The sequence below is a fragment of the Tetrao urogallus genome, assembly GCF_951394365.1.
Source record: "Tetrao urogallus genome assembly, chromosome: 11".
NCBI lineage: Eukaryota > Metazoa > Chordata > Aves > Galliformes > Phasianidae > Tetrao > Tetrao urogallus.
In genome coordinates, this window is record NC_136824.1 from 7,934,847 (window position 1) to 7,960,780 (window position 25,934).

A 25,934-nucleotide genomic window follows, 5' to 3' on the forward strand; every position below is an offset into this window, starting at 1 on the left:
GTGCTTTAAATCAGCGTCCTGACTACAATATATCAGAAAAAGAAAATCCCTTCAAGTAGGCAAGCTTTTACTGAATTGCAAGGTGAAACGTCATTTTGAGGAGAAAGGCTTCACTTTCTTGTGTCATTTTGCTGATTCACATCCCATTCTTGCTCATACCCTGGCATTTTGGTAAGCAGAATGCTGTTTATAGTTTTTGTTTTTTGCCTAATTGCTTAAGAGAACTGTTTCAGAGACCTAATTACGTATGCACCACAAAAATTTTATTCCTGTATGCTATGTGGTCAGTTCTGCCCAAAGGAACCACCAGCAGCCTCTACGGTTTTAAGGATGGCTTTGTTTCTGTCAGTAAAAGATGTTAATGCTAGGAATGCTATTTAACATTAGAAAAATCAAATGGAATTAGTAAACTTTGTACATTCGTTGATGTTTTTGCATCAGTGATTCCTCTCTTTGGCCTGATAATCGAGTTTCATTGTTCAAATATTCGTTGTATGTGGTTAAATGGACACAAACCAGGACTATACAGAATGTTAGAGCTGAAAGTAACCAGCACAGGAACATTTGCCTGATTTCAGTTACTTTTCTCAGGTAAGGGGAGTTCTGCCACTGACATTTCATCTCCAACAGGATTTCTCCAATAGTCAATGTCATTTTCTCTACAGTAAAAGCACGGAGAATTTAACAGCAATAACCATCATAGAAACTGAATTTCTATACCTCCAGGACTGAACAGAGATTAATGTAACTTCCACATTCTTATCAAGGTATTTTATTGTACTTTATGGGAACAATACAATTTCCTCTTAAACGATATGGGGCAGTTTAAAGAACAAGGCTGTAATTTCTTAACAAATGCTTTGAAGACCTTCAGATGATTGTTCATTTTTAAAATGTCATGATTTTCTCTATAGCTTATTTAGGCAAGTGTGGTCATCCACACATGACAAAACAAAATTAAAAAGGGCACTTAATATTCCAGCTGCCAGCAGTTGGGTGGATGGGGTTGCTTAATATACACGTATTGCTCCAAACTGTCCAAGACTTTTGGATAAATTAAGTGCAATATATCAATGCAATTGCAGTGGCAACACAAACCACGTAGCTGGGAGGTCTTTTTACAGTATGAGACATTATTAACGTGTCCCTGGTTCTGATTATACCAGATTAAAATGTTTGAAATTTTACCTACTTTCTTTATCTCCCCAGGAGAGTAAATTCTGTTGAGGAGCTGAATTCTCACTGTTTCAGACCTTGGTGTTCAGCTGTTTTAAAGTGGAATTGCCATAGACTGGAAAAATAGCCGAATGACCTTTTATATACATACATACATATATATATTTGACACGTTTTTTCCTTCACTTTGAATTATTACCTTTTTCCTTTGCTTCTGGACTACATTGATCCAGGGTGGATAAACCAGCTTGAAAACACTCATTTCTTCATACGAAATAATAATTTAAATAACCAACACAACACAACACGACTTTCCACTATTTAAAAGAAATAAAAACCTCTTAGAAATTATTATTGCACGGCACGGGACAAAAACACATGGGGAGATAGAAGTTCAAGTTTCCCAACTTGCAGATCAGTGCTGAAATTTCAAAGGAAATGTGTTAATGAGAAACAATTATAGTGTGCTGCAGTGCTTAACTGATCTATTTGTAGTTCTAGTGCCAAGATGCAGAAGACACATCTATGCTGAGCACTAGTATCAGTGATAATAGACCTCTAAATTGGAAACGATCGTTACAAAGACACCAACCAGACTCTTTCTCTGGTACATAATAACAAGATTGAGATAAAAATTGCTTTTCCTAATTTGTTCCCTTTCCTGTTGCTGCACATCCTGTCAACATTTGTTTGTAATTATATTAATATGGTAAATGAAGCACCCCGTTGTGCCTCACAAAGAGTAAATCTGTCTCATATTGCTATATGTATATATTTTCTCTTGGTACTGATAATGTGTTGTTTAATCTCAGTGAGTGTAAGGCTATAGGTCAGTGCTGCAACCCCATCCCCTAGGAATTGTGCCTCAGCCAGAAGAACTGGGAACGATCTTGTAGAAATGAAACGGTACCTAGTTTATTTCTCGCTGTACTGTGAACCCGTTCTTTGTGTCACAGAGAAAGCAAACACACGCCATGCATTTCCACCATTACTAGAACATGCTTCAATAGCAGTGATGATTTCTTTCATCAGTTACCGCTGTTAGAGATCTCAGCACAGACATGGAAAGGCTCAGAAGGACACAGCAAGGAAATTGTTCATTCCAGAATAGTAGAGGACAGTTCAATTCATTTGTGGATTGTTTCTAAAAGACTCTGCTAAAACTACCTATTAAGACAGAGGAGATGGGGAGGAGGGAGAATCAATCTCATCTCTCAATCTAAGTGAACAAAGAATTGCATGTGAAGCTGAACAGAGTGAATAACAAAGTTCACACCAAACCCAAAGGAAAAGAAAAAAGAGCCTTATTTTGCATAATTATGTCTGAATTGCACTAAATTTGACAGAACATGTTCCATTATAAGCCCTAAGGTCATATTTAGGTGAGCAAAACATCAGATATACTGGCTGCAGTGTGCTTTTTCTGGTCTAATCTAAAGCCTCATGGGACAGCATGCAAGGGGACGGCATGCACAGTTGAAGAGCTTTGGTTTAAATTCGGTTGTTTGGTTTAATTGATACGTGTGTTGAAAGCTATGACAGCACTCTGTCAGATCTCTACGTTTCTGGGGTGGCTTTCTTATCTCTAAAATAGAAATGAAATAGAAAATATTAATGTTGCTCTGTTAAGAGAGTGATAAGGTTTAACTCATGAATATTTGTAAATTGCTTCACAGGACACTTCAAAAGTGCCCGATGCACAGTGTGTTTTTTAAATGGTGCTTTACCAGTGCTACTGTGCCAAGGGTTTGGTTGAAGCTTGTGTTTAAAGTGATGTCACCGAAGCTCATGGCAGAGCTTTCATGGTCAGTACTACCCGCATAATTTGAACACGGGTCTTCATAGAAACCCACAGGAACAGAGCTCTGCCCTGTACCCTGGGGTAACCTACTCAGAATGAGCTTTTTCTCCCTAAATAAGAATCTAGAAATACTATGACCAAGGCTCTAAAATGACAGTCCTGTTTGAATGAAAACAAATTGTATTTACAGAATTGCTGATACAGCATGGTCTTCTTGTACTATCAGCATAAAATGTAGGAATTAAGAAGGCAAATAAGAGCATCCCAAACTCAACAGCACGAGGAGGCACTAAAGCAGCAAGATGTTAAAAGACAGCCCAACATCTCATAGGCAAAAATAAATAAATCAAAGATAAAGTAAACTTTCTAGATAAGCAGGAGCATTTTAATGCTATCCTGATAAAATTAATCTACAAAAAATGAGTCAACAGTTTCCATATTTTCTCCACCTTTCTGCAAATTTACATCCTCATGGCTGAACTGTTTCAGGTTACTTATTGATCAAAGTAAGGGAGTGATGTGCAATTTTTTTGCCTTGAGTGATTCCATTAACTTGTGCAGGACTGCTTGGGGCCACCAAGCACAGTCAAGTGAAGCCGCTTAACAATTAACAAACCTCACAGTGTTCCAACGGCGTGAAAGAGCCAAAAGCCATTGCAATACAGATTTGCTTTGTTTGTACTGCATATACACTACATGTGACTGCCGCAGTTGTCACATGGGTTGCTTCCACCAAATCATGCAGCTTGTTAATTAGAGTTATTGAATTGAGTTGGAAGGGACCCTTAAGGGTCATCTGGTCCAACTCCCCTGCACTGAATAGGGGACGATGAGACATAGATGTAATTTGTATATACACATTTGGGAGGAGCGTGGTCGCCTGTCTGAATTCCTTGATTCTTTTTTCTATTCAAGAGCCCCAGGAACTGGGAGGTCAGGATACTAAGAGAGAAGGTTCTTCACCAGCGGGTGGTGGGCATGGAGCAGACTTCCCAGGGCGCTGGGCAGCCCTGAGCTGCAACATCAAGATCTCCTAGAGATTGGGTCTGATTTTTGGGTGGCCACATGTGGAGCCAGAGTTTGGACTCAATGATCCTTATGGGTCCCTTCCAACTCGGGATATTCTATGGTTCTATGATTCAGTTATAACATTTCAACTAGAAGCACAATGAAATCAGTATTATTAATAATAGACAAAGTCTCTTTGTAAGCATGACCCACTGGAACCATCACATCTTCCACGTCCAGACATGGGCAGCGTATTTGTGACTTGAAGACGCTACCGGACCTCAGCTTTTCCCCCAGAAAGCTGTAGAGCGTTTGCCCAGCTGAATCCCATGCCACTCTACTGCGAGTGCGTTCACCGCAGCAGAACCCCGCGGGCTGAAGGACCGGAAGCCCGGTCGCGGGCCTCGGCTCGAGAGCTCTCCCTCAGGAGCCGCGCCCTGCCAGGACCGCGCCACGGCCGCGGGTTCGAACCCCGAGGGGGGCGGCAGCTCCGGGAGCGGAGCCCGGCGCTCTCACACCGGGCTTCGGCCGGGGGTCCCGCTCGGGCTCCGGCGGGAGCGGGCGCAGCGCACATGTGCGGCCGCCCGGCACATGCTCACTGCGCGCGGCGCATGAGCAGAGGCGGCGCGGGGCCATCGGACATCTTGGGCCGCCCCGCACCGAGCGGGGAACGCCGTTGCCGCCGCCGCCGGGCCCCGGGGCGGGAGCAGCCCGACAGCCTCCGCGCCTCCCGCCTCGCCCGCCCCGGCGCCGGCTGCCGCCCCCGCCTCCCCCGCGCCGCTCAGAGCATCCCTCCTCCCCTTTGCGTTTGTCTTAATTCCGCTCAGAGACAAGATGGCAACGCCGGCGGCGGTAAACCCTCCCGGTGAGTAGCGCTGCTGCCGGTTCGCCCCGCGTGTCCCGGCCGCACGGCGCGGCCCCGCCCGCCGCAGGCACGCAGCGCCTGGGAACGCGGTGCGGAGGGCGGCAGCGCTGCCCGTGCGGCGGGAGAGGCTGAGCTGCTCGGGGGGTCCCTCACAAGCATCGGCTCCATCCTGGTCTACGGGCACGGGGAGCCGGGTGTCGACAACGCAGGTTGTCGCTGCGTTTGCCAAAAGGTGCAATAATAGTGTTGGATTTTTTTGTTTGTTTGTTTGTTTGTTAATAACTTATGAAAAGAAGGAACTGAACTGCAGTTTTCTCTTTGAGTTCTTTGCTGGGGAAGGCTTTCCCTGAGGTGGCGGTGGGTCTGTGTGGAGTGCCGTAGTGGATATTGCTGTGATGCACTTTGACCAGCTCAGCGTTGGGTTGCCTGGTGTCCAGTATGAAACACAGTGGCACAGCGGAGCTTGCACCGAGCTCAGTGCCAATGAGCACTTTCACCAGAAGTGGATCCAGTTTTATGTCTTTTAATTTCGTTGTATTTCCTCGTCACTGTCAGTTCTGATTGCAAGTGGTGTGCTTGAGTGAACCTAACACCAAAATGTTGTCCTTGTTGCTTTCACCCCCTTGTGAACGCTGTGACACACACAACTGGTGTATTTCAACCAGCAGCAGTAAAGGAGGCAGGAGCAATCCAGTCGGATTGATTTTTTGTTTTCAAATTCTATGTATTAAACGAAAATCAGTATTTAATGATGGGTTATCAAATGTGTTTTATTTAGCGTCTAGGCTACCATGTTGTGCACGATAGCAGAATTCCACCGTGCGTGCACGTGGCACCAGTCAGCAAGTGGTTTCGAGCAGCTGAAGCTTGGTTTGTTTCTTACTCTCTGCTCCTCCTAAGCTATGCAACAGGAGCAGCCCCAGCCACGTGCAGCTCTGTGCTCAAACCGCTGGGTTTAGTAAATCTGGCAGCTCTTTGGCACCAGCCTCTTTCCCCTGTTCCTGCCCACCTGCAGCCAGCAAAGCTGTGGTTACATAAGAGGTATATATGCACCTCACGAAGAGCAGCCTCTAAGCATGGCTTTGCATTTGTTCCTCTGTGACCCAGGGAATGCACATGTTGTGAATTTAGGGAGAGCTTATGGGAAATAGGAGCAGCGTTGGCTGTGTGCGTTGTGGTCCTCAGACTATTCAGCGCAGATTGCAGGTCCACAGGAAGGATGAGGGAACGAGCTGGTTTCCTGAGGTGAACTAATGCGTGCTTCTGTAAGGCTGAGGTCACAGCATCTTGTTGCTCCACAGCTAGGTAGTCAGAGCAGAGCTGAGCTGGAAGACGACTCATTAGCTCTTAGTGATCCTCCCACGGTATTTGCGTGTGAGTGCTGCTGTCAGACAAAGGTAGCTATGCATGGGCAAAGTCAAAATGAGATTTTGAACTGTGTTCTGCAGTGTTCACAGTGTTTCCTCTACCACGGACAGAAGGTAGAGCTGCACAACGTATCTTGGTTTGTGCTATATTGTTTGACATGGTAGCAGTCTCTTTTTTATTCTGGACTAGCTGTGAAGCAGTACAGAGAAGCAGAATCAAAAGCTTTGCTGAGAGGATTTGACGACTGCTGTTTTCTTCCTGGGCCAGATCCTCAGTTGGAGTCAGATGAAAGCAGCCCTATTAGTATTGGTGAAGCTGCACTGCCTTATGCCAGCTGACTTCCTGATCCACGATGTTATGGGAGCACAATAGAGAGATTAACTTGTTAAGCATCTTTAATGATGATTAGAAATTACAATATGATTAAATTTTTATTAAGCAATTGTCTGGGGTTCTAATAACATTTGGTAATTTAGGCAGGACATTAACCTACAGCTACCACAATACAAATACGTGTGGTGTTAGTCATATCCTAAGTAGTGGAATGGGGATTATCAGATGCAGAAAGCCGGGTGTTCTGTGGTTCTGAGGATGGAAGTCCTTCCATTTGTTATCTCCTGGTGCACAGCCACGTGCTGTTGTGTGCTGTTACCTCCTCTCACATGCTAGATGCAGATTGATCCATTTTTCCTGATTTCCTTGCAAGGAAGGGTTTGAGTAGCCAGAACTCATGAAGTTGGAGCGACTTGCAACCTGTCCTTGTTAGGGCTTGTGGGAATTGCAGTGACAGGAACAGGATGGTGTCAGAGACATGGCCACCCCTGCTGATAGTTCATGGTGGTGAAGGGGCTCGTCCATTGCTGCAGTGGGACATTGCACTGATGAAAGTGAGGGGCTCTGAAGAGTGATCTCCTGTACAGCTCTTGCTGTATGATTGACCTTAGGAATATGATCTGGTTGGAAGTACTTTGTTCATTTGTCATAATTCAGATGACTAACTGAACACAATGCAGGTGTGTGGGAAGTTCATCTGCATTGGCACAAAGCAGCAGAGTTAATTTATTTCCTCCTGAAATAAGATTGGCATATTAAGTGGTTTTTAAGAACAAAAAAATTGTGGGGGTGTAACAAGCATTTCATAAATTACTGCTTGCAGCAAAGAAACTTAATGCCACATCTGTTTTAAATATATGTATTTTTGGGATGCAAACTTGTCTGTAACTGTTGTTACTTGGAGGTCAAATTCTGCTTAACTTGCAGTGAAGTCGGTGATGTGGTGATTCTTGTATTAGTCCATTTAGGATGAAAATGTAGAACTCATAATGAAAACAATGTTTTATTTTCCTTATTAAGTGGTCTTGGGTGAAAAGTTCCTTTTCGTTCCCAGGGTATCCAGCTGGAATGGAAAATGGGAGAGTGGTTTGCCTGCACCTGTAGCTCTCAAGTATTCAACACAGAGCCCAGTTGTTGGTTTTACTGCAACAGTAGTAGCAGCTTTGCCCTTCATTTACTGTGTAGGCTATGCAATAAACCCCGAAATCAGTTCTACAGCATTCTGTGCGTTCTACTGATGGTGGGCTGTAATGGGCTTTAGTGTTTCTGGGATGCAAAAAAGTAGTCGTTTCTAAGATGATGTTAAAGATCTCAGAAGCTCAACACTCATTAAACTGTGGGATCCATAAAGTACTGATCCCTTCCTTCTTTTTTTTTCATATCTTTGCTGCAGCAGAATTTGCTCTTCTTTCATTCAAACTGTGTTGTGAGATGATAGTGCTTATTGGATTGTTCTCTGATAGTATCCTGACCTTCAGGACCATGTGCGGAGCAGCGAATTTCTTGTTACTTTTTATCTACAAGATAAGAAACATTTCATTTTAAAGTGTATCTTCTGTCACGGAGTATTTATTTAAAATTTGCGTATGCAGCTTATGATTAGTTTCAAATATTTTTTCAAATAGAATAATGTTTTCCTGAGGCTCTTAATAAAAATGCACAACAATACAGGCAGTGCTGATGCCTGTAATACCATATGGTTTTGCTGTTTTTTCTTTCCAGTAAGAAAAATTGCTGTAGAGATTAAGTAGGAAAGGCAAAAAGCAGCCATTTCAAAACAATCAAGGCAAATAACACCTTTGAGTTAGTGATTATTGTTATTAAGAGGACAGAAATGGGGCTGTCATTAGGAAGATGAATGCAGAGATTATGCTTAAATGGCTTGTGAAGATCAGATGTGCGTGTAGTTTAGGGTAATTTTTTTAGACTTAGTACTTCATAACTGACAAATAAGAATGGGAGTGTGTTAATTCAGTGCTAACTGAAGAAAGTGCAGTGCTATTAAAACTTGCAGTAGAAAATGGGAAGAGGGGGCCTTGAGTTTAAGACCCTTGGGGGATTTAGATCTGCCTGTAGCAAGGTCTCCTTGGGTGGCCAGAAGTACTCAGAGGGAGATTTGGGAAAGAAATCTGAAAAGTCAGAGCAATGCCCTCACCCATTCAGTAGGATGGTTTTGCAGAATAATAGATTTGCTGGTCCAAACAGGCAGGAATTCAGAAATTCCAGAAATCTTGGATGTTGGGTCAGAATACAAACAGTTGGTACTTGTTTGTTCTTGCCAACAACGCTTCTTTTGTTCCAATGTAAAGCATTTCCTCCCAGTCCATGTCTATCCAGCATTCTGCTTAAAGAGAAAGTTGTGTAAGGCTGCTTTTGTACATTTTAGCTTCTGATTCTAATCCAAAGTGGATGCGTAGTGTAAGTTTAAAAATAAGAAATACTAATAATGAATCATTCATCATCTACTATTGCAAAAATCAAAACCAAAAAGCAAGTTGATCTTGTAGGCAGGTATCTAAATTAATATTTGAGAATGGAGGGTGTGCTTTTGGTCAATGAAATGAAAAGCACTGCCCTGTTTGGTTAGCACATTCTTGGAAGACCTTCAAGCATCAGTCTGATGTTCTTATACCTGTTCGATTTTTCTTGCTGTTCAAGTCTGCTGTTCTTAATTGGTGGAATAAATTCTCATGGACCAGATCTGTGCTTCGTGGCTACTCCTAAAAGAGACAAAACATTATTGCATATCAGCAAACGTTGGCCTGGCAGATGGATAAGTTGCAAGCTTTGAAACTCAAAAGCCAAACATAGAATGCCAATTTTTTTCAGAAGAGTTATTTGAAGCTTTGAGTGCTCACCGTTTCAAATGGGTTTGTGTAGAAAAATGGCAAAATGAATAAAGCATCTTTTGTATGTCCTGGTATTACAGTTTACGTGAATTAATGGCCATAGTCGTGCAGTGAGTAATGGATTGGAATCCTCAGCTGTAATTTCCCTTTTTGTAACCAAAGCTATGCACATGGAGAACATGCACATGTAAACAAAGCTGCACATGGAGAAAGAGACCTCCTTTGTTTTGGATGCTCTACGTTTTGAGCAACGTTTCTAGTTTTTCTGTTTCTTCTCCTTGTCAGCTGTTCTTTCCATTCACCGGCTTTTCTCCCATGTTCCTATCCTCTGCTTTCCATTCTGCGTCCCACATTACATTGGCTCCTTGAAGGGTGTTGTTAAAATGTAAATACATCCTGCAATTGTACTGCTGCTTCCCTATAGTCTATCAACAGCTTATGAGTTCAGCCTTTACAGTCTATGGGTAGCATCTGAGCCCCTTAGGTAAAAGCTGTTCTTCTGTTATAAGTAGCAGTTGCGCTACCTTTCACGTAACGAAGCAGGTAAAGTATAATCAATTGGCTCAAATTAGAACCATCCATTGGTTTATTTCTTCTCTACATGTCTATATGTAACTGTTTTGTTCAGGCACAGCTCCTAACGTTAATTTTAAATGTTTGCATTTGGGCTGCTGCTGTTTTTCTCATCTAAGTGTCAGTTGCATTTGACAAATAGAATAACAAAATAATCATTTTTTTTCTCTAATCAACGAAAAATGGTGTTGAATTGCTTAATTACTGGCTTTTCCTGCATACAGATGGGAAAGTTTTTCAGGTAAGTTGCTCATACAAAATGCCTGAAATGGGTAGTAATTAACAACTGGCTCTTCATTGGTATGTTAATTGTGCTGCCATTTGTCCTGGTGCCTGTCCTTGTTTAAATGCTCGGTTACTCTGAACTGAAGCGTTCTCTTCCTGGCAAACACGGAATGTATCAGAACAGTTTGACTCTGAGATATATGCAAATATTTTATGGGAAGCAGCATGCCAGTAAATCACTGAGGTGCGAAGAACAAAAACACTGCGGATTTGTATTCTGCAGAGGTAAAAGCAAAATCTGTTTCTGTGGAATGTATGGGCGTGATTTTGAAAAATGTTCTCCATTACGTTTCCAGTAATAGTCCAGAACTCAATTTTAGGTAAGTGGATGGCTGGGGGGACTTGTTACTGTTGGCTGTGCCCTTTAGGGAAGGTAGGTGGGCAACTGAGCACTGGGAGATGCTGCTCTCAATGCGTGCGTTTGTGAAACTGCATTGCCTGTAACAAAAGGGGTGCAAAATCAAGCTGAACTGGAAATGCTTTTAGAACTTGAGGTAAAACAGGTTATTTTGGATGCAAGGAGAGTTAAAGTAACTTCTTGTGTATGGATCATGGCAATAGTTTCAAATCTTATTTAATTCACTTCTGAGAACACAGATTGCCTTCTGTTACCTGGATGGTGCTTTGCACAGGGCAGCCCCAACCTCCAGGTGTTACTGCAGTGGATAAAACCAGGCTGCCTCTGGCGTGTATCTTTAGGTTATTCAGTGCTGTCCTGAAGAAGGGCTGAGCAATGATGCAGAACGAAACCAGGATTTTAGTTTGCTAAGCCCCTGTCGCATGGAAAACTGTTGGTCTTCCTAGTGCTTTGTGAAGCCAGCAACCCCGGAAAGTAGGTGCTGATTTTGCAACAGTAGCCATAAGAAGAGAATTACAGTCCTTGTAGCCGCAGCCACTGAGAAGGAGCTTAAGTACACAGGAGCTGTGCAGGCAGGCCCTGTGACTGCCTTCAGCAAAACTCAGGTCACGCTGCCTGCTCCTGTGAGTCATGTTCTTGCTGTTTTGTATGGGGACACCAGTGGTTTCCTCCCATTTAATTTTTTAGGGCATCTTTACGAGATTGCCTTGCTCTCTATGCATTCTATTCCCCTGTATATCCTCTGTTTTCTGTAATGAGTGGTGATTTGACTAAAAGAAAGCAGGGCTGCATAATGAGAGCTTCCCTTTGTTATGGGATTTTCAGCAGCCTTTGCAATATGATGGCCAATCTTTGGAAGTATGTAAAGGTTTTCGAGTTCCTGGGATAAATATTCTTTTGCTAATTTGTCTTGTTGGTGTTTTCATATAAAAAAGGATGACGTTTAATTTGCTGGGCAGTCAGCTTTGTGGGAATAGCGATTGCTGCATTGAACGTTTGAAGTATGCATTTTCATTGTTGAATTTAAAGTAAATGAGCCATCATGAGAAAAATACAGGACCATTTTCAAGCTCGTTTATGAAGACTGGAAAAGAAGAATGCTTTCTGAATACGTGGGCACAGTCAAAAGGTGGACTGCAGTCCAAGTAATAGTTCTTCAGCTGCGTTCTTCAGCCGGCATTGACTGTGAGACACAGTTTGGATGGAAGAGGTCTGACTGTCCACCTCCACTGCACCAGTGCCCAGTGTAGGGCTGGGTTTGGCTACCTCTGACAGTAACCATGAGCAGCTGAGGGCAGGTTTCCCTCTGAGTCATGGTGGTGATTTCCTGCATAGAAAGCAGTGGGCTGAAGCATTAAGTAGGTCTTAAACGAATATAATAGCCTCCAAAAGTCTCCTGTTAAAAAATAAAACTGCAAGAGGGGATTTTCTTCTTTCATTGTAGCTGATGGCATTGTGAGTTATGCAGTTTTATAGGAGTCTTTTGTTGCTCTTGTAAGTTAATCAAGCTTGAGAGCTGGTTCTTGAATGAGAGCAGTTTTTGCTTTTATTTTTTCTAAATGAGATTGAGTGGTTTTGTACTTGCTGTGAAGCTGTGCTCTCTGAGATGTAGTGGTAGATCAAATATGTTTTGTTGGCCTTTCATTCAACAGACAAGCAAGCATCAGAAATTTCCAAGGTGTTTGCTGACTCGACTTATTAATTATTTTTATTATTGTTATTTTCTTTTAATGCTGTTCTCCTTCAGCCACTTGAGCCTTTTGGTTCTGAACTGGAAATGGAACTGAGGTTTAGGATTTTAACATCGTAGCAAAAGGTGCCAATCTGAATTTCTTTTACAAGGTTCCTACGGCGTTGAGGTAGAATTTCAAGCGGTCATATATTCTAAGCACACAAACTGGCTTTCTCTGAAGCTTTTCCTGTTGTTGATTTGTATTTCTCACTTTGCTTTCCATGCATGTTTTTAAAAAGAAGGCCATGTAAATACTGAAGTAATTTTTGAGGTTAGGCAGCTGTAAAAGAAAACCTTAATTCTGTGGTGCAGTGATCCAATTAGAAGTAGATAGGTGGTTTTACTGTTGGCATTTTGGTTGGATAGAATCAGTTGGAGATCTGTGGGTGGAAAGAACATTTACATGAAGTTCATGCTGAATTATGTTTTGCTTGAGGAAAACTATTCATTACTTGCAAAGCTGGCACATGCTTTTTTTTATTCCTTCTCCAAAGTATTATCTGATGACTGTGATGAAAAGGTTGATATGTCATTAAGGAATTGGTTCTGCCTCATCTACTGATGAAGTGCAAAACCTCTCCTGCCTTTGGCATAATAGAATAAGGTGCATGCAGAACCCCAGTCCTTGCCTTATCCTGGGAGGGTTGTGCCTGTGGGAAGTGTTTTGGGATGTGCAGTGATGGCCTTGTCTTGGCATGGGATGCTTAGAGGTCAGTAGCATCTCAGTGTCAGCTTTGCATCTCCGCCTGATGAGATTGTTTTTTCAAGATGGTCTTCAGGACAAAATGTTCTTTTATCCTTGTTCAATTTAAGATGTCTGTGGTAATTATGAATAAGAATTTCAGAGGCCAATAAATTCTCTCCGTACGGGGAAATTCTTGGCTGTTACAAGCTGCCTGCATTTTTCAGTTTTATTGCTGGCTGGCTGCCTCCTGTCTGCGTTCTCTCGGTCAGCTCTCAGACATGTCTACAAGCTCTGGGCAGGGCTCAGATCTACTCCAGCTTTCCTGCTCAGCCTCTGACAAGTCCTATGGCATCCCTGTGCCTGCCTAGCCATCTGATTTCTTCCTGTTCTCCTGGGTACCATTTGCCTGTCCTGCTTATAGGACTGTGCGTTCTGGGATGCTTTCTTCTTTGCATTACAAGATCATTATAAAATAATGTATTTGTGTAAGAGGATGGAGTGCCATCCTGCATCAAATAGGGAATATCCTTCTTTCCCCCCCCCTGTAGTTATGCATATAATTGATAATGTTTTAATAACAGACTTTTATTGCAAACAGGTTTATGTTGGTCAAGCAAAGAATTTTTCTCCTTTTGGGAAGAAAGGAGATCAAAAGCAGTGTGTGTGTGTATGTATGTATCTGTGTGTGTGTGTGTGTGTGTGTGTGTGTGTGTATTTAGATAGAGGAGGTCTGACTGTGCCCACCTCCACTGCACCAGTGCCCAGTGTAGGGCTGGGTTTGGCTACTTCTGACAGTAACCATTAGCAGTTGAAGTTCTGAGGGCAGGTTTCCCTCTGAGTTGTCATGGTGGTGATTTCCTGCATGGAAAGCAGGAAATGGCAGGTGTTATTTATTCTAAGCACATAAATAATGATCAATTTATGTTTGGGTATGGTGTTGGGATAGTTTTTCTTTAGTGTCTTAGAAAAGTATAGCATGAGCATTGACATACAAGCATAGGCATGACATTGCTGAACTAGCAGTGATCCACCTGGCTGTACAATCTCAATAAAGGCTTTACAGTTTATTTCTTGCTCTTTTAACTGATGATCACTTAGTCTGCCTTTGAAAACATATTGGTTTGTTCTCAGCCAGATACAATTTCAGTTCAGATTGAGACCAAAATATTGATTGGCTCACGAGCACAAAAATATAAAACTATGTGAAAAATAGTTTCACTGTGAAAATTATGTGTCATTTTTCAAGTGTTTGGTGTTTGCTTGGGAGCTGAATTTAAAAAATAGGGAAATGCATTATTAGGAAGGATACATGGTTAGTAGGTTAACTTATAATAGTCTTTAAATCAAGTTAATGAGCTTTCTCTGGAAGTAAATATGCTTTCAGAAATCAAATCATGATTCTTCCTGCTGTTGCAATGTAATGATAAGCTATTTGTGGTGGCTTTTTGTTGTTGTGTTTTTCGGTTGTTTTGTAGAAGCATTGGGTTGCTAGCAGTTGTTTGCTTTCTTCTGCAGAGCTCCTGTTGCAGTTGGAACGTGACTGCCAAGCTTGGCATTCAGAGTAATTGTACATGTCCTCTGTACTTGTCTGTGCTGCTCTTCAGTCAGCAAATATGGAAGTTAAAATTTAGTTTGATCAATATTTGTAGACAAATACTCAGCTTGTTTTTTGACAAACATCCAGTTTGTTTGTAGTGAGATTTTTTTCAGTGTCATTCTTCAGTTCCGTGTTTGATGTATCCACAGAACTGTCTGTATCCTTTTGGGAACAAGTGGCTTGTAATGGATGTCAAATCACGTTTAATATAAATAAGGACATGGGGGGGGGAGTTGTATTATTATATGTTTTCATTTGTGTAGTAGTTTACTGGTTGAACATGCAGTTAGTTTTTTGTATTTTGTAATGGTGAAAAAGCAATAAGGGCATGGCCTTCAGAGCCAGTTGCTTCCCGAAGCAGAGCTTATCTGGAAACATAATTAATTGTCTCTCTTATTTTAAAATTGGTAATTATGACTAAAGCAAAGTATAAGATTCAGTATTATGAAAACTGTTCAGGAAATAGCTCTGTGAAGAAGTTAAGCAGATACAAGTGTTCGAAAATTCATAACAAATTCTTGGGTATATAGTAAAAGTAAAGGGACACCAAGGAATCTTCTGCAGCCAAACATAGCAGAGTTTTGTACTGATTGTATGCCTATCAAGATTTCTCTTACGCCATATTGTTGGAGTGTTGTGTTTGGAGCATGTGTGGGAATGAAAAAGACCGGAATGTGAAACAAAAATTGCAAATGCAGCTGCAGGTGAGCTTTCCAAAGCCTGTGGGCTTCTATTGTTTTTGGTTTTTTTGTTGTTGTTGTTTCTGTTTGCAGACATGAAAGATATAATGCTTGAAATTGCCTAAAAGGCAAAGTGTTCTAATCAGTGTAATTAACAATCCTAGGGCAGTGAAGAGCAGGAAAATCATTAAGACCCTTATTTGTAATTTACTTTTTTTTTTTACTGTCAAAGATATTTATCTTTTATGCAACTAATCTTCAAAGATAAGAGTAGCTACTGCAGGTTGGTATGTCAGAGAATGGAAGTTTGAGATGATGTTCTGAAGGTTGTCCTCTGCTGTCTTCTTCCATTTCTAGATGGAAAAAGATAGGAGGTGTCAATCAGAAAATCTCACTTTCATAGAATCATAGAATGGTTTGGGATGGAGAAGATCTTTAAGATTTTACCTATTGGAGTTTCAGTAAGGAGTAAAATAAATTTAATATTTAGTATGCTGGGCTCAGGTTGTGTTTTTATAATGGAGTTGTGTGGTTTTTTTCTTCCTCTACTTCTAGAAAGCAAACATTGCCTTGGAAATTGTGAGGAAGAGGAGAAATGGGAAACCACGCTATTTTTAGAGCATTTTTTGTGATGCATTGTGATGTTCCTCTTAGGAACATCACACAAATGTTCTTCTTCTTGCTAATAAACTGGGATGTGGAAATACCTGGAAGACCAGTTAATTATCGTAACATCAAATGAGCATCGTTTGCTTGTTGATCAAGCAGAACTGAAGTCATTAGTGCTATCAATAAAATACTGTTTAATGAAAACAAGAGAATTCTGATTACCCAACAGTGCCCAAGGACACTGTAAATATACTGATAATTAAGTGCTTGCTAACAGGAGTTGTTCTGAATAAAATGTAGAATTAACATACTCTTTTGAGTCACATATCAGAAAAATCTTTGTAATAAATAATGAAGGCATTTGAAGGACATGAGTAACTAATTTAGAGTGAATCAGAGCGGTCTACATTTTAGTCTTTTTAGTTGGACTGTGTTGTTCCTAGGCTTTCCACGCTTGCCAGACTGGGTGTTTGTGTAGGCTGGGCTGCATCCCAAAGGTCATTGAGCCCAGCTTGGTCCATGCCTTGTAGGACAGCTTGTGGTCCACTACTGCAGCAGCAACAGTCACTTAAATCTTCCATGGTGGGATTGTCAAACAGTTCCTCAGAAATACTTTGTTCACATCCATAATGGTCTTCCTTCTCAGTCCTCTATGACTTGGCCAAGAGAACTGATGACCAGAAATGACATCTCTGGGTGTTTGTGCTGTGCTCTGTTGTAGCGGGCTGGTGGGGCACAAGGTACAACTCCAGTCTAGATCTGGTTCTTCAGAGTCATTCAGAGTTGTAAATTTAGGATGAATATTGTGAATACTTGCACCTGTGAGCTTAGAACATGCTTACATGTTCTTATATAATGAAAACACATTGTAAGAATATTCTATGTTAACAGAGGATTGCACATCAATTCATCCATGAGGAATATCTCTGCTCAGTATTGAAGCCATATCTTGTCAAAGTTCTTTCAGCTTGAATCAAAAGTTGTAGGCATAGAGACTGCCTTGCATGCTCATGAAATTGGATAACTGACTTTTACTGTAGATAATTTAATAGATGGTATGGACAAGAATCAAGTAAAGTTGACTCTGAAGTCACAGAAAATGGTTTTCCTTTAAATTCTGTTTTCTTACTACACCATTATAATTATTTGAGTGGTAATTTCAAAACGTTTTCTTCAAATTGAAGTTGAGCTTCTACATGAATTAGATTGATCTGAGTTCAAAATACACACCAACTTCTGCTGGAAAAAAAATGGCTAGATAGACAGTAAGAAGCCAGTCTTTCTATTAGGTGAGAAATAGTTTTTAAAAGTAATCTGAAGCTGATTGAATAAAAATGAAATCTCAGATGATAACATAATAACTGCTCAATAGTTTATCTCTGCACAAATTGTTATTATTTATTTCTCATAAAACAATTGCATAGGAATTTAGTAAAGTACATTATCTCATAAACTTCAGTTCTATGAGATAATTTTCCAAGGGACAACGAACCAAGAAATGGGGGAAGGAAAAACAGCAGTGACAATATAAAGCAAGTAATTGGTCATCAAGAGTAAAGGCATACTATAGCAAGTAGTTTATTTGACTATTTGTGAAATAAACAAATAGTGGGAATTGGCCAATTTCTTACCTTTGTAGAAGAAGCAAGCTTAAACATCGCGTATCCTGTGCAAACTGGCTGTCCTGTCCCTGGCAAAATGTTCTTCAGGCTCAGCATGCCTTTTCCAGCATTGGCCAACAAAGGTACTTGAAGGAGAATAAACTCAGGGCAAGCATCTACGGGACTCCCCTGGGTACATTCCCAACCTCCAGCCATGTGTGACTCACAGGCTTCTTGAGCCAGCCCTGATGTTTGTATTTAATAGCACTCAGCGGGTTTCTTTTCCACAGTTTTGGGCAGGATCTAATTCCATATAACCTGACATCCACAGCTTCCTGTTGCAGGGAGTTGGAGTGTCCCGACCGGTCAGAAAGGCTTGGTGAAAGTAATTGTGTTTGAGGAGTGTAGCTGTGAGGACATCCAGCAATGGAGATCACCTGGAAGAGTGCAGGAGCTAGGGATGGTTGGATGGGCAGACGAGACTTAGCAATGTGGAGGCAAATGAACCAGAATTTAGTCAAAATCAGTGCTAATAGCGTTCATGCTAATGGTGGAATGATGTGAGTTTGATGGTGATGAGCTTGTTTTGCTTGCACTGGAACAAATTGAGAGCAACTCTATTGGCTCTTTGCTTTCCTTCTGAGCAACAAAAATGTCAACATTTTACGGAATCCTTTTAACTGACCAGTGGGATCTTCTGGGGTAGCACCACGTTGCTAATTCAGTGTGGTTGTGCCTGGCTTCAGCATAGCCTCAGCTTCTCTTGCACTTCCACTTTACCTCCTGGTGTTTCATACAGCAAGTATTTTGTTTTAAAAAGAAGAAAAAACGCCCTGTATGTGGATTTCTAACCAAGAGCCAGCCAAAACAAGCTACATGAAGCACACTTGTTAAACGATGAATTAATGGACTGAGCGTGATCTATCTCAGAGAAAGCTGAAGGAAAGTCATAGCACTTAATTATTTTTCATCTTGTTTGTTTGCCCAGGCTGGGCGTATGCTTCTTCGGTTACTGTGAGTTCACTAATGGGTTAGCTTTGGCTGCTCTGATACCCAAAATGAGCCATAAGTTGTAATTGCTAGGTTTGACATGGTAAGTAAAAATCACAGAAAATAACTTTGAATGTTACCTTCTGTTTCTTGTGTACAACTTATAACTGTGCAGTTATTTTTGGCAAATACCAAATGTCAGAGGAGGAGGGAGGATCACCATTCATTTTAAGTTGAAATAATGCATTGTGTGGGAAGCCTAATTTTTTTTGTAATGCAGAATCATTTAATTAGTACACTTGCCACGTGTCACTAGTATCAACTGAAATAATATCAATAAAACTGGGGCAGTTTAAGGCAGAATAAAGTGACGAACTGTTTTATCAGTGCATTGTTGTTTGTGTAGTGGCCTAAGACCAGCGAGGTCGAGTTCAAACAGCACAAGCACTACTGCTGTTGACTGCAGTTGTACTGTGACCCTTCAAGTAAGCTAAGCTTCTGTCTCTTTTGTTTTAATAAATGTTGAATTCCATCAGCCCCTTATAATTTGTTGGAGGGTGGGTGGAGAGGTGTGAAAGTTTAGCAGGATTTGTCAGCAAAGTTGGATTTGCTAGCATATTAGATGGAGCATGAGGAATAGTTCATCTAAGCCAGATGTTGGATAGGTCAAGAAGAGATAACAAGGAATTAAGAGTGAGAAGTGGAGAAACAGCTAGGGAAAAATACATGGGAATACGTGAGAAGGTGAATTGGTGTCTTGCAGTTTGTGAGGAAGGTAGGAAGAATGAAGAAGGTACCGAACTAGATGGGAGCAATTCCCCTGAAGTAGATCAAAATGTTACTGGTCAGGGTCTACTTTCAATTTTTTTTGTTTGCATCTTGCCTCCTTTTGTACATCCTTATGGTGCTGGGCTGCAAAGCATGCAGAAGGGGTGCTTTGTACTGAGAGGCCAGGACTTCCCCAATGCGTGCTGTGGGCACAGCGATGAATTGCAGAAGCACCGCAAACAATTTCAGCCCTGTGGCTTCACCTGTTGTTCTCCCAGTCTACTGGTGGGACATATTAGATGCCTGATAGATTTGCTGCATTGCCCTGATAGCTGTTAGTGCTTTTTCTGGAGTCATGGCAAAGACAGTGGTCTTTGACCATTAGTTAGGGCATCTCTTGTATGGTTTCTGACTGTGTTGCTGATCCGGTCCCCCAAAATGACTGGCTTAACTGCATCATTTTTCCCTTTAGTATTCACTTGTGATGCAGAAGGATGAGAAATCTCATTTAAATTCTTAAGAAAGGAGCATTTCTTTGATAACAACTCACTGTGCCCTAATTTTTCTTCAAGATTGTGAGGGGGGCATTCCCCCCCTCAAAATACGGAGTATCTTGCTAAAGGGAAAAGTGTAAAATTAAGCAAGATTTATCTATTAATCCTAAAAGCTCTCCCTATCTAAGTAACCGGTTCCAGAACCTAAATGGTTAAAGTAGAAAATGTTAGTAATTTTGCTGCAAATAAATTGATCAGTATGCAAGACGGTTGTCACTGGCTGAATCATGGTCCACAGTTAAGGTAAACAGATCTGTGATGACATTTTCTGAGCAGAATACCAATGCTGCTACATTTCTTCCCAGAGGTTTCTGACACTTCTTATATGCGGATAAAATCCCTCTCCAGGAAGGTGTTGCTCGCAGGGAAGAAATAGCATCTTTGAAAGAGCCTTCTCTAAAGGTGGGATTTATTGTATTTCCTGATTTATTTGCTGTGAGAATTGTCTTAAAGAACATAGAAGGGGATGTTTTTGCTTTCCTGCTTATTCTCTCAGTGCAGCAGATCTTTCTGATCTGGAATCTATTTAAAGTATCTGGCAGTGAAATTCAATAAAACAGTATTTAGCGGAGTTATCAAAAAGAATGTAAGCACTGTAATTTTTATGGTCTCTGAAAGAGATCTCATTTTATAATCTGTGGTTAACATGCAAATGCAATGACTAAATATATAGTTAGGTTTTAGCATAGGTGTTTCTGTGAAATTTTTTTGGCTGTGTGATGGCTTCATATGTTCATTGCCATATTCAAAAGAGATATGCTTTGGTTTATTCTTAAATGTCTCTGTGCTAGGCAGAAATCCCCCTCTGCAATTGACTGCAATCAGAACCTCTTTGCTGACATGCATCGAACTCCTGAATGACTTTAGAGTACGAAAAATACCAGGAAGGTTTTGAAATCTGTTTTCTCAGAACATATAAAATGTCTGGATGTTGCTAGTAAGGGGAGAGGGTACATGCATAATTCTTCATTTAGCCTTAGATCTACATTTCCTTTGAGGTAAGTGATGTCTCAGTCATTCTATGGATTGGCAGGTGGAAATCTGTTACGTTTGTGTTTATATAAGTAGAATCTTATCAGTTTAATCAGATACCTGTGTCTGCCTTTAATTCTGTTTATTACACTAAATATTGGGGGATACAAGAGCCCTGTGAGGAGCAGAGGCATGCTCAGTGATATCTGACCTGTCAGAGCAACCTGGAGCTGGTCCTTAATGTCAGAGCTCCCAAGTCTGCTAAGTGGGTAACAACTCCTCTAGGCCAGGGGCTTGAGGTTTGGGTTTAATTTGTTAAGTTTGGGTAAATGAGCCTTGGTTTAATAATCTCAAACTTGAGAGGAAGGTCCAGATGAACCCAGCTGATATCCCTCCAGTGGTGCATGTGGTTGCAGTTTGCATGTGCTTGCAAGGTATCCCTGCACAGCACTGAGCCGCTTCGTGCCTTCTGCTGTGCAAAGTGTGTGCTGATCCTTACAGCTATCCCACCTCTTTGAGATGAGCTTGGAGTTTCCTGAGGCTGGATCCCTACATTTTACCTGCTTATTTTTAATATATGCTTTCCTTTTTTTTTTTTTTTTTTTTTTTTTTCCCCACAAAAAATCCATAAATAATTTTGGAGTGACATATGTGCAGTGCTGGAGGAAAGTGTAATATCAGGGCTTGAACGTGTTCAGCAGTAAATTTAATTGTGAAAGAAAGAGAAGAACGAATTCTGCTTTTACAGTGCACCCTGATGCTATCTCTGGGTTAGCATGGCTCCTTAGGGCTCCTCAGGGTGGGTGTGAGGAGCAGGGCAGAGCCAGGTCCTGTGCCAGGCAGGACAGCAAAGAGGTGAGGCCTTGAAGGTTGTCTGCTCTGAACAGAATATCCACTAAAGTGTGTTCTGGTGAGTTCTATTTTCATAGCGTTTCTGTGCCCTTTGTCAGAGCTGTAGGTCACTTTCTAATTTCCATCCAAAATACTGTGTATATTTCTCAGTAGAAAAGCAACGTTCGTTCAACTCTAAGAAACTTGTTTTAGATGATTTTTCTGAGTACTGCTGTGATGGTTATTGATGCTTTTTCTTGACCATTCAGTGTGACATTGTTTTACTTTCTGAACACATACCTTTACACTCTTGTTTTAATTTGGGGTACAGTAGGCACTGTTTGTCTTATTTCTATTGGCAGGAGGAAAGTCTGCTTGAAGATCCAGTCTCGGAAAGAGAACAGCTTCTTTCCTAATTTTCATTGCTGCTGAAGTACTTCTGTGGGCATCAGCACTAACATCTGTATGGACGTGGGCCTGGAACATAATCCTTTTATTGATTTATTTATCTGATTATTGTTTATCCAATGTAGCACCTGGTTCTGCAGTGCTGGGTCAGGCATCTGCCTGAGTAATCAGGGACCTGGGGAAAGAGGTTTACTCAGTCTAATCTGGATGAATGTGCATAGGATGGTGCTTCGTTTCTGTTCTGTTGCTCATTAATGTTACCTTCAGCAATCATCTCTTACTTCTAGACATTTAAGAGGAAATGAATCCTCCCCTTCTTTTGGTTTGTCATCAGTTTTATTTTATGCTTGAGGAAAATGAAGGTACAAGAATTTCTCATCCCAATTACAAATACAGGATTGCTTTCACTCTTAAAATGCCACTCAGTTGATTTTATTTATTTTTTATTTTTTAATGATTACTGCTTAAAAAGAAAAATCTTGATGATTTATACCAAAATGTGTTTCTGAGTGATAGGGACACTTTGCAGGTAGATTTATGGCGTTTTTACCATCTGTTTTAATAAATGAGTCAGCAGAGTGTTTCAAAATGACCTCCGGTTACATTCATGAAATGTGAGTTTGAATGCTACAAGTGAGTTATCGACATTAGAATGCTAGGAGTACTCTTTTTCCCTGAAAATAGTTTGATTGGTTGTTTAGAAGCTCATGCTTTCATTTATATGGAAATATGTTAATATACATTAATGCAGTGTTTCCATGTACTGAAGCTTTGGAGACAGCAGGGCTCTGTGGTGTGGTAATCTAGGCAGAGGTCGCTTTGCCCTTGCACATTTTGAAAAACACTGGAATGGGTATTTTGCTGTTGCTTTTTATTTGAAATGCACCAGAAGAAATTCATGAAATCGTTGAACAGATAAAATGGTATTATTTGAAATGCATAATGCTGCATAATGAATTTATATAAAGTGTGGCAGAGATGAAGTGCTCTCCAAACATAATGAAGGAAACATGGATTCCGTAATTGAAGTTCTGTTGTACTTATTTGCTGGGAAGAACGGCAGGATTTCTGAACAGATTTGCTTTCCATTAGCAGATAAATATATCTGTAGCTCTGGATTCCCAGCCAACTTTAAAAAAAAAAAAAAAAAAAAAAAAAAAAGTTGGATGGAAGATTTTCTTTCATGATAATTAAATGTTGTGACTGTAGATTTTTACCTTCAAAGTGAGTGTAGCTTATCTGCATTTAAAAAGTTTTAATTGCTTGCATGCTTTACAGGAGCTGCACAGAGATAAAAATGTGTCTGATCCATGGAACAAGAGAAAAGGATATAAATATGTTATAGTCCATTTTTCTTTTTTAAAACTGTAATAGACTGTTACTAATAGGTTGTAAAAATACTTGCCATTAGTGGTCTGAAGGTGTCAGATGTGTGCTGTTGCTAATTCTCAGGTCAAAGATTTGGGGTTGAGGATGTCATTAAGCTGGGGCTGTATGATGGAATCATATAGTGGCTTGAGTTGGAAGGGACCAACCAAGGACCATCTAATTCCAACCCCCAGCAGTGTGCAGGGCTGCCAACCACAATATCAGGCATTGGATCAGGCTGCCCAGGACCCCATCCAACCTTGCCTTGAACACCTCCAGGAATGGAGCTCTGGCACAGGGGTGAATGCTTGTGTCTGGGGCTTGGGTCAGCTCTACCAGGTGCCAAGCTGAAATACAGGAAGGCTTGCAGCTCTCCTGAGTTCAGCCTGGTCTTTGGAATACTGCTGGAATATAAGTGATAAAAACAAAAGCATCACCTGGGAATTCATTGCTACTCTAAACTCCTGACTTCTTTGGAGGACTGAGATGTCTCTGATGTTTTATTTTTCTTAGTACCTACAGTTACATTTGTCTTGGAAATGCAGCTCTGCGTATCTGTACGGGGCAGTTCAGCTACTGTGAGAGGTTGCTGGCCTTCACATGGCAGCCCATCTGAGAAGCTGAGCTGTAGCAGTTTCAGGTAAACTAAAATAGAGGGAGACTTGCTGTACAGCTGTACACTGTGTTCTTTTATCTGCCTCCTAGGCACTCTTAATGGCTATTGACAAACCTAGACGTGTTGTAAGAGGGCTGAAAATTTGCTTGGCTTTGGTGGGAGAGCATTTCTTAGAGGAGAAAAAAAGGAAAGCTTTTCCCTGCTTGTTTTTGAAAGAGCTTTTCTCTAATTTTGTCGCTGCCGTTGTCTCCTTGGGGGTGATGGATTAAAGGTTTTTCTCTCTCTCTTTCCCTCTTCTGTCTTACAGAAATGGCATCTGATATTCCTGGCTCGGTGGCCTTGCCAGTGGCACCGATGGCAAGCGGCCAAGTGAGAATGGCAGGGTCCATGCCTTCCAGAGGGGGAAAGCGACGCTCCGGGTAAGGCATGTCTTCAGGGCTGAAACTGGAAATATCCATCTGTATGTATGTTTATTATGTAATGTTGATGTAGGTAACTGTCTTATGGCATTAGTCACTGGTGTTCTGTTTTTCTCTTCAATGTATCTGCTCTTTCTGCAAGATCAAACTTGCTGATAAGAGTACTGTTTGTTGTTTTGCACACTTCAAAAGATTTTTCGGATTTGGCAAAGCATCCAGAAGCAGAATTTGGATCCTGTGGCTGTTTTTCATGTAACGATTGCACGTTGCCTACATCTGTTTAATCTCAAGAAGAATTCATCATGTGAATAAAGGTAGCAAGATTTGTTCTTGCTTGTGCGTGCCTGCTATCCAACTTCATCTGAAAAGTGGATCTGGAATCTCTCAAATAGATGCCTTCTGTTGAGAATGTTTTCTTTATAGTCCCAGGTACATGGAAAGCATAAGCAGCCTCTCTGTTCAATGTTTGTGATCTGTGACATTCTAAGCCTTAGTGGAACTGCAGCAGAGTCTCTCCAGTTTGGGGAGAAGGAGCCTAAATCAAGTCAAGCTCCTCACCTACTTGAGTGTCCTGCTAAAGAAAAAAATCTGTTTTTTCCAAATGTAAAAGTTGATGTGATGTAGCCGTAGCTTTTCCACATCAGGTTATTCTGTGCAACTCATAGAATCGTAGTAATCTGTATTAGAAGAAAGATGTCTTGAGAGCTACAGAAGAACAACAGATCACTCTCTAATATTATCAATTTTTTTTTTATTTTTATTTTTTTTTAAATAAAAAAAGCTTTATCACAAGTAATGATCTGTAGGTGATTCTTTCCCAGAGTTCTCTCTGGTACGATTCTGCCTGCAAATGAAATCGATTGGTCTTATATTTAGCCCTAAACATTGCAGTGGAAGGGCTCGGAATGAATGGTAATGTGAATAAAATCTTAACTGACAGGCACCTGGTGAGAAGCCCTAATTCCCTGTGAGAGCCATCCAGTCCTGGGTGCTGTGTTGAGGAGCAGTGCTGGAGCCTTGCTCCTGGAACGAGTTGAAGGAGAACATGGACCTTACCTTGGGCACACGATTGGGCTTGTGGGGTTTTTTTCTGGGGGAGGATCTTCCTTCGGATAGGATGGTTGTTCCCCTTTGAGTGTGCTTCCATGCGCTGAGCCGATTGTATAAGATTGCTTGGAAAAATTACCCAAAATCTATTTTTGACAGGCATTTATGGTGGGAAACATTTTAGTGACAAAGCCTGTTCAAGCCTCAGTAGAAGAAATAGAGCATTAGCAACTTTTCATTGCTACATAGCATGTATAACCTCTTGTGCTTTTGGGTTAAAGGATATTTATCTCTTTTTTTCTTTGATCATAAGCCACACAAGTACACACACCGGCTTGCAAATTGTGGTTGCAAAGGATTGATGCTACTAACTGTGAAATCTTCTGATTATACTAGTTACTGATTTGATAATTAATTGAAAGCTGTACATTAAACATTGCA

General features: G+C 41.0%; 1 protein-coding gene across 1 annotated transcript in view; it reads left to right on the plus strand.

Moving 5' to 3' along the window:
* Positions 1-4,819: 4,819 nt before the first annotated feature.
* The window catches only part of ARNT2 (aryl hydrocarbon receptor nuclear translocator 2), a gene marked incomplete at both ends in the record, with an annotated part of 88,207 nt that continues 67,092 nt past the window's right edge, over positions 4,820-25,934 (plus strand). Inside the window, 2 exons of the mRNA XM_079540927.1 lie at positions 4,820-4,850; positions 24,335-24,446. Coding sequence (XP_079397053.1) covers positions 4,820-4,850; positions 24,335-24,446 — 143 coding nt within the window. The remainder of the gene's footprint in view (positions 4,851-24,334; positions 24,447-25,934) is intronic.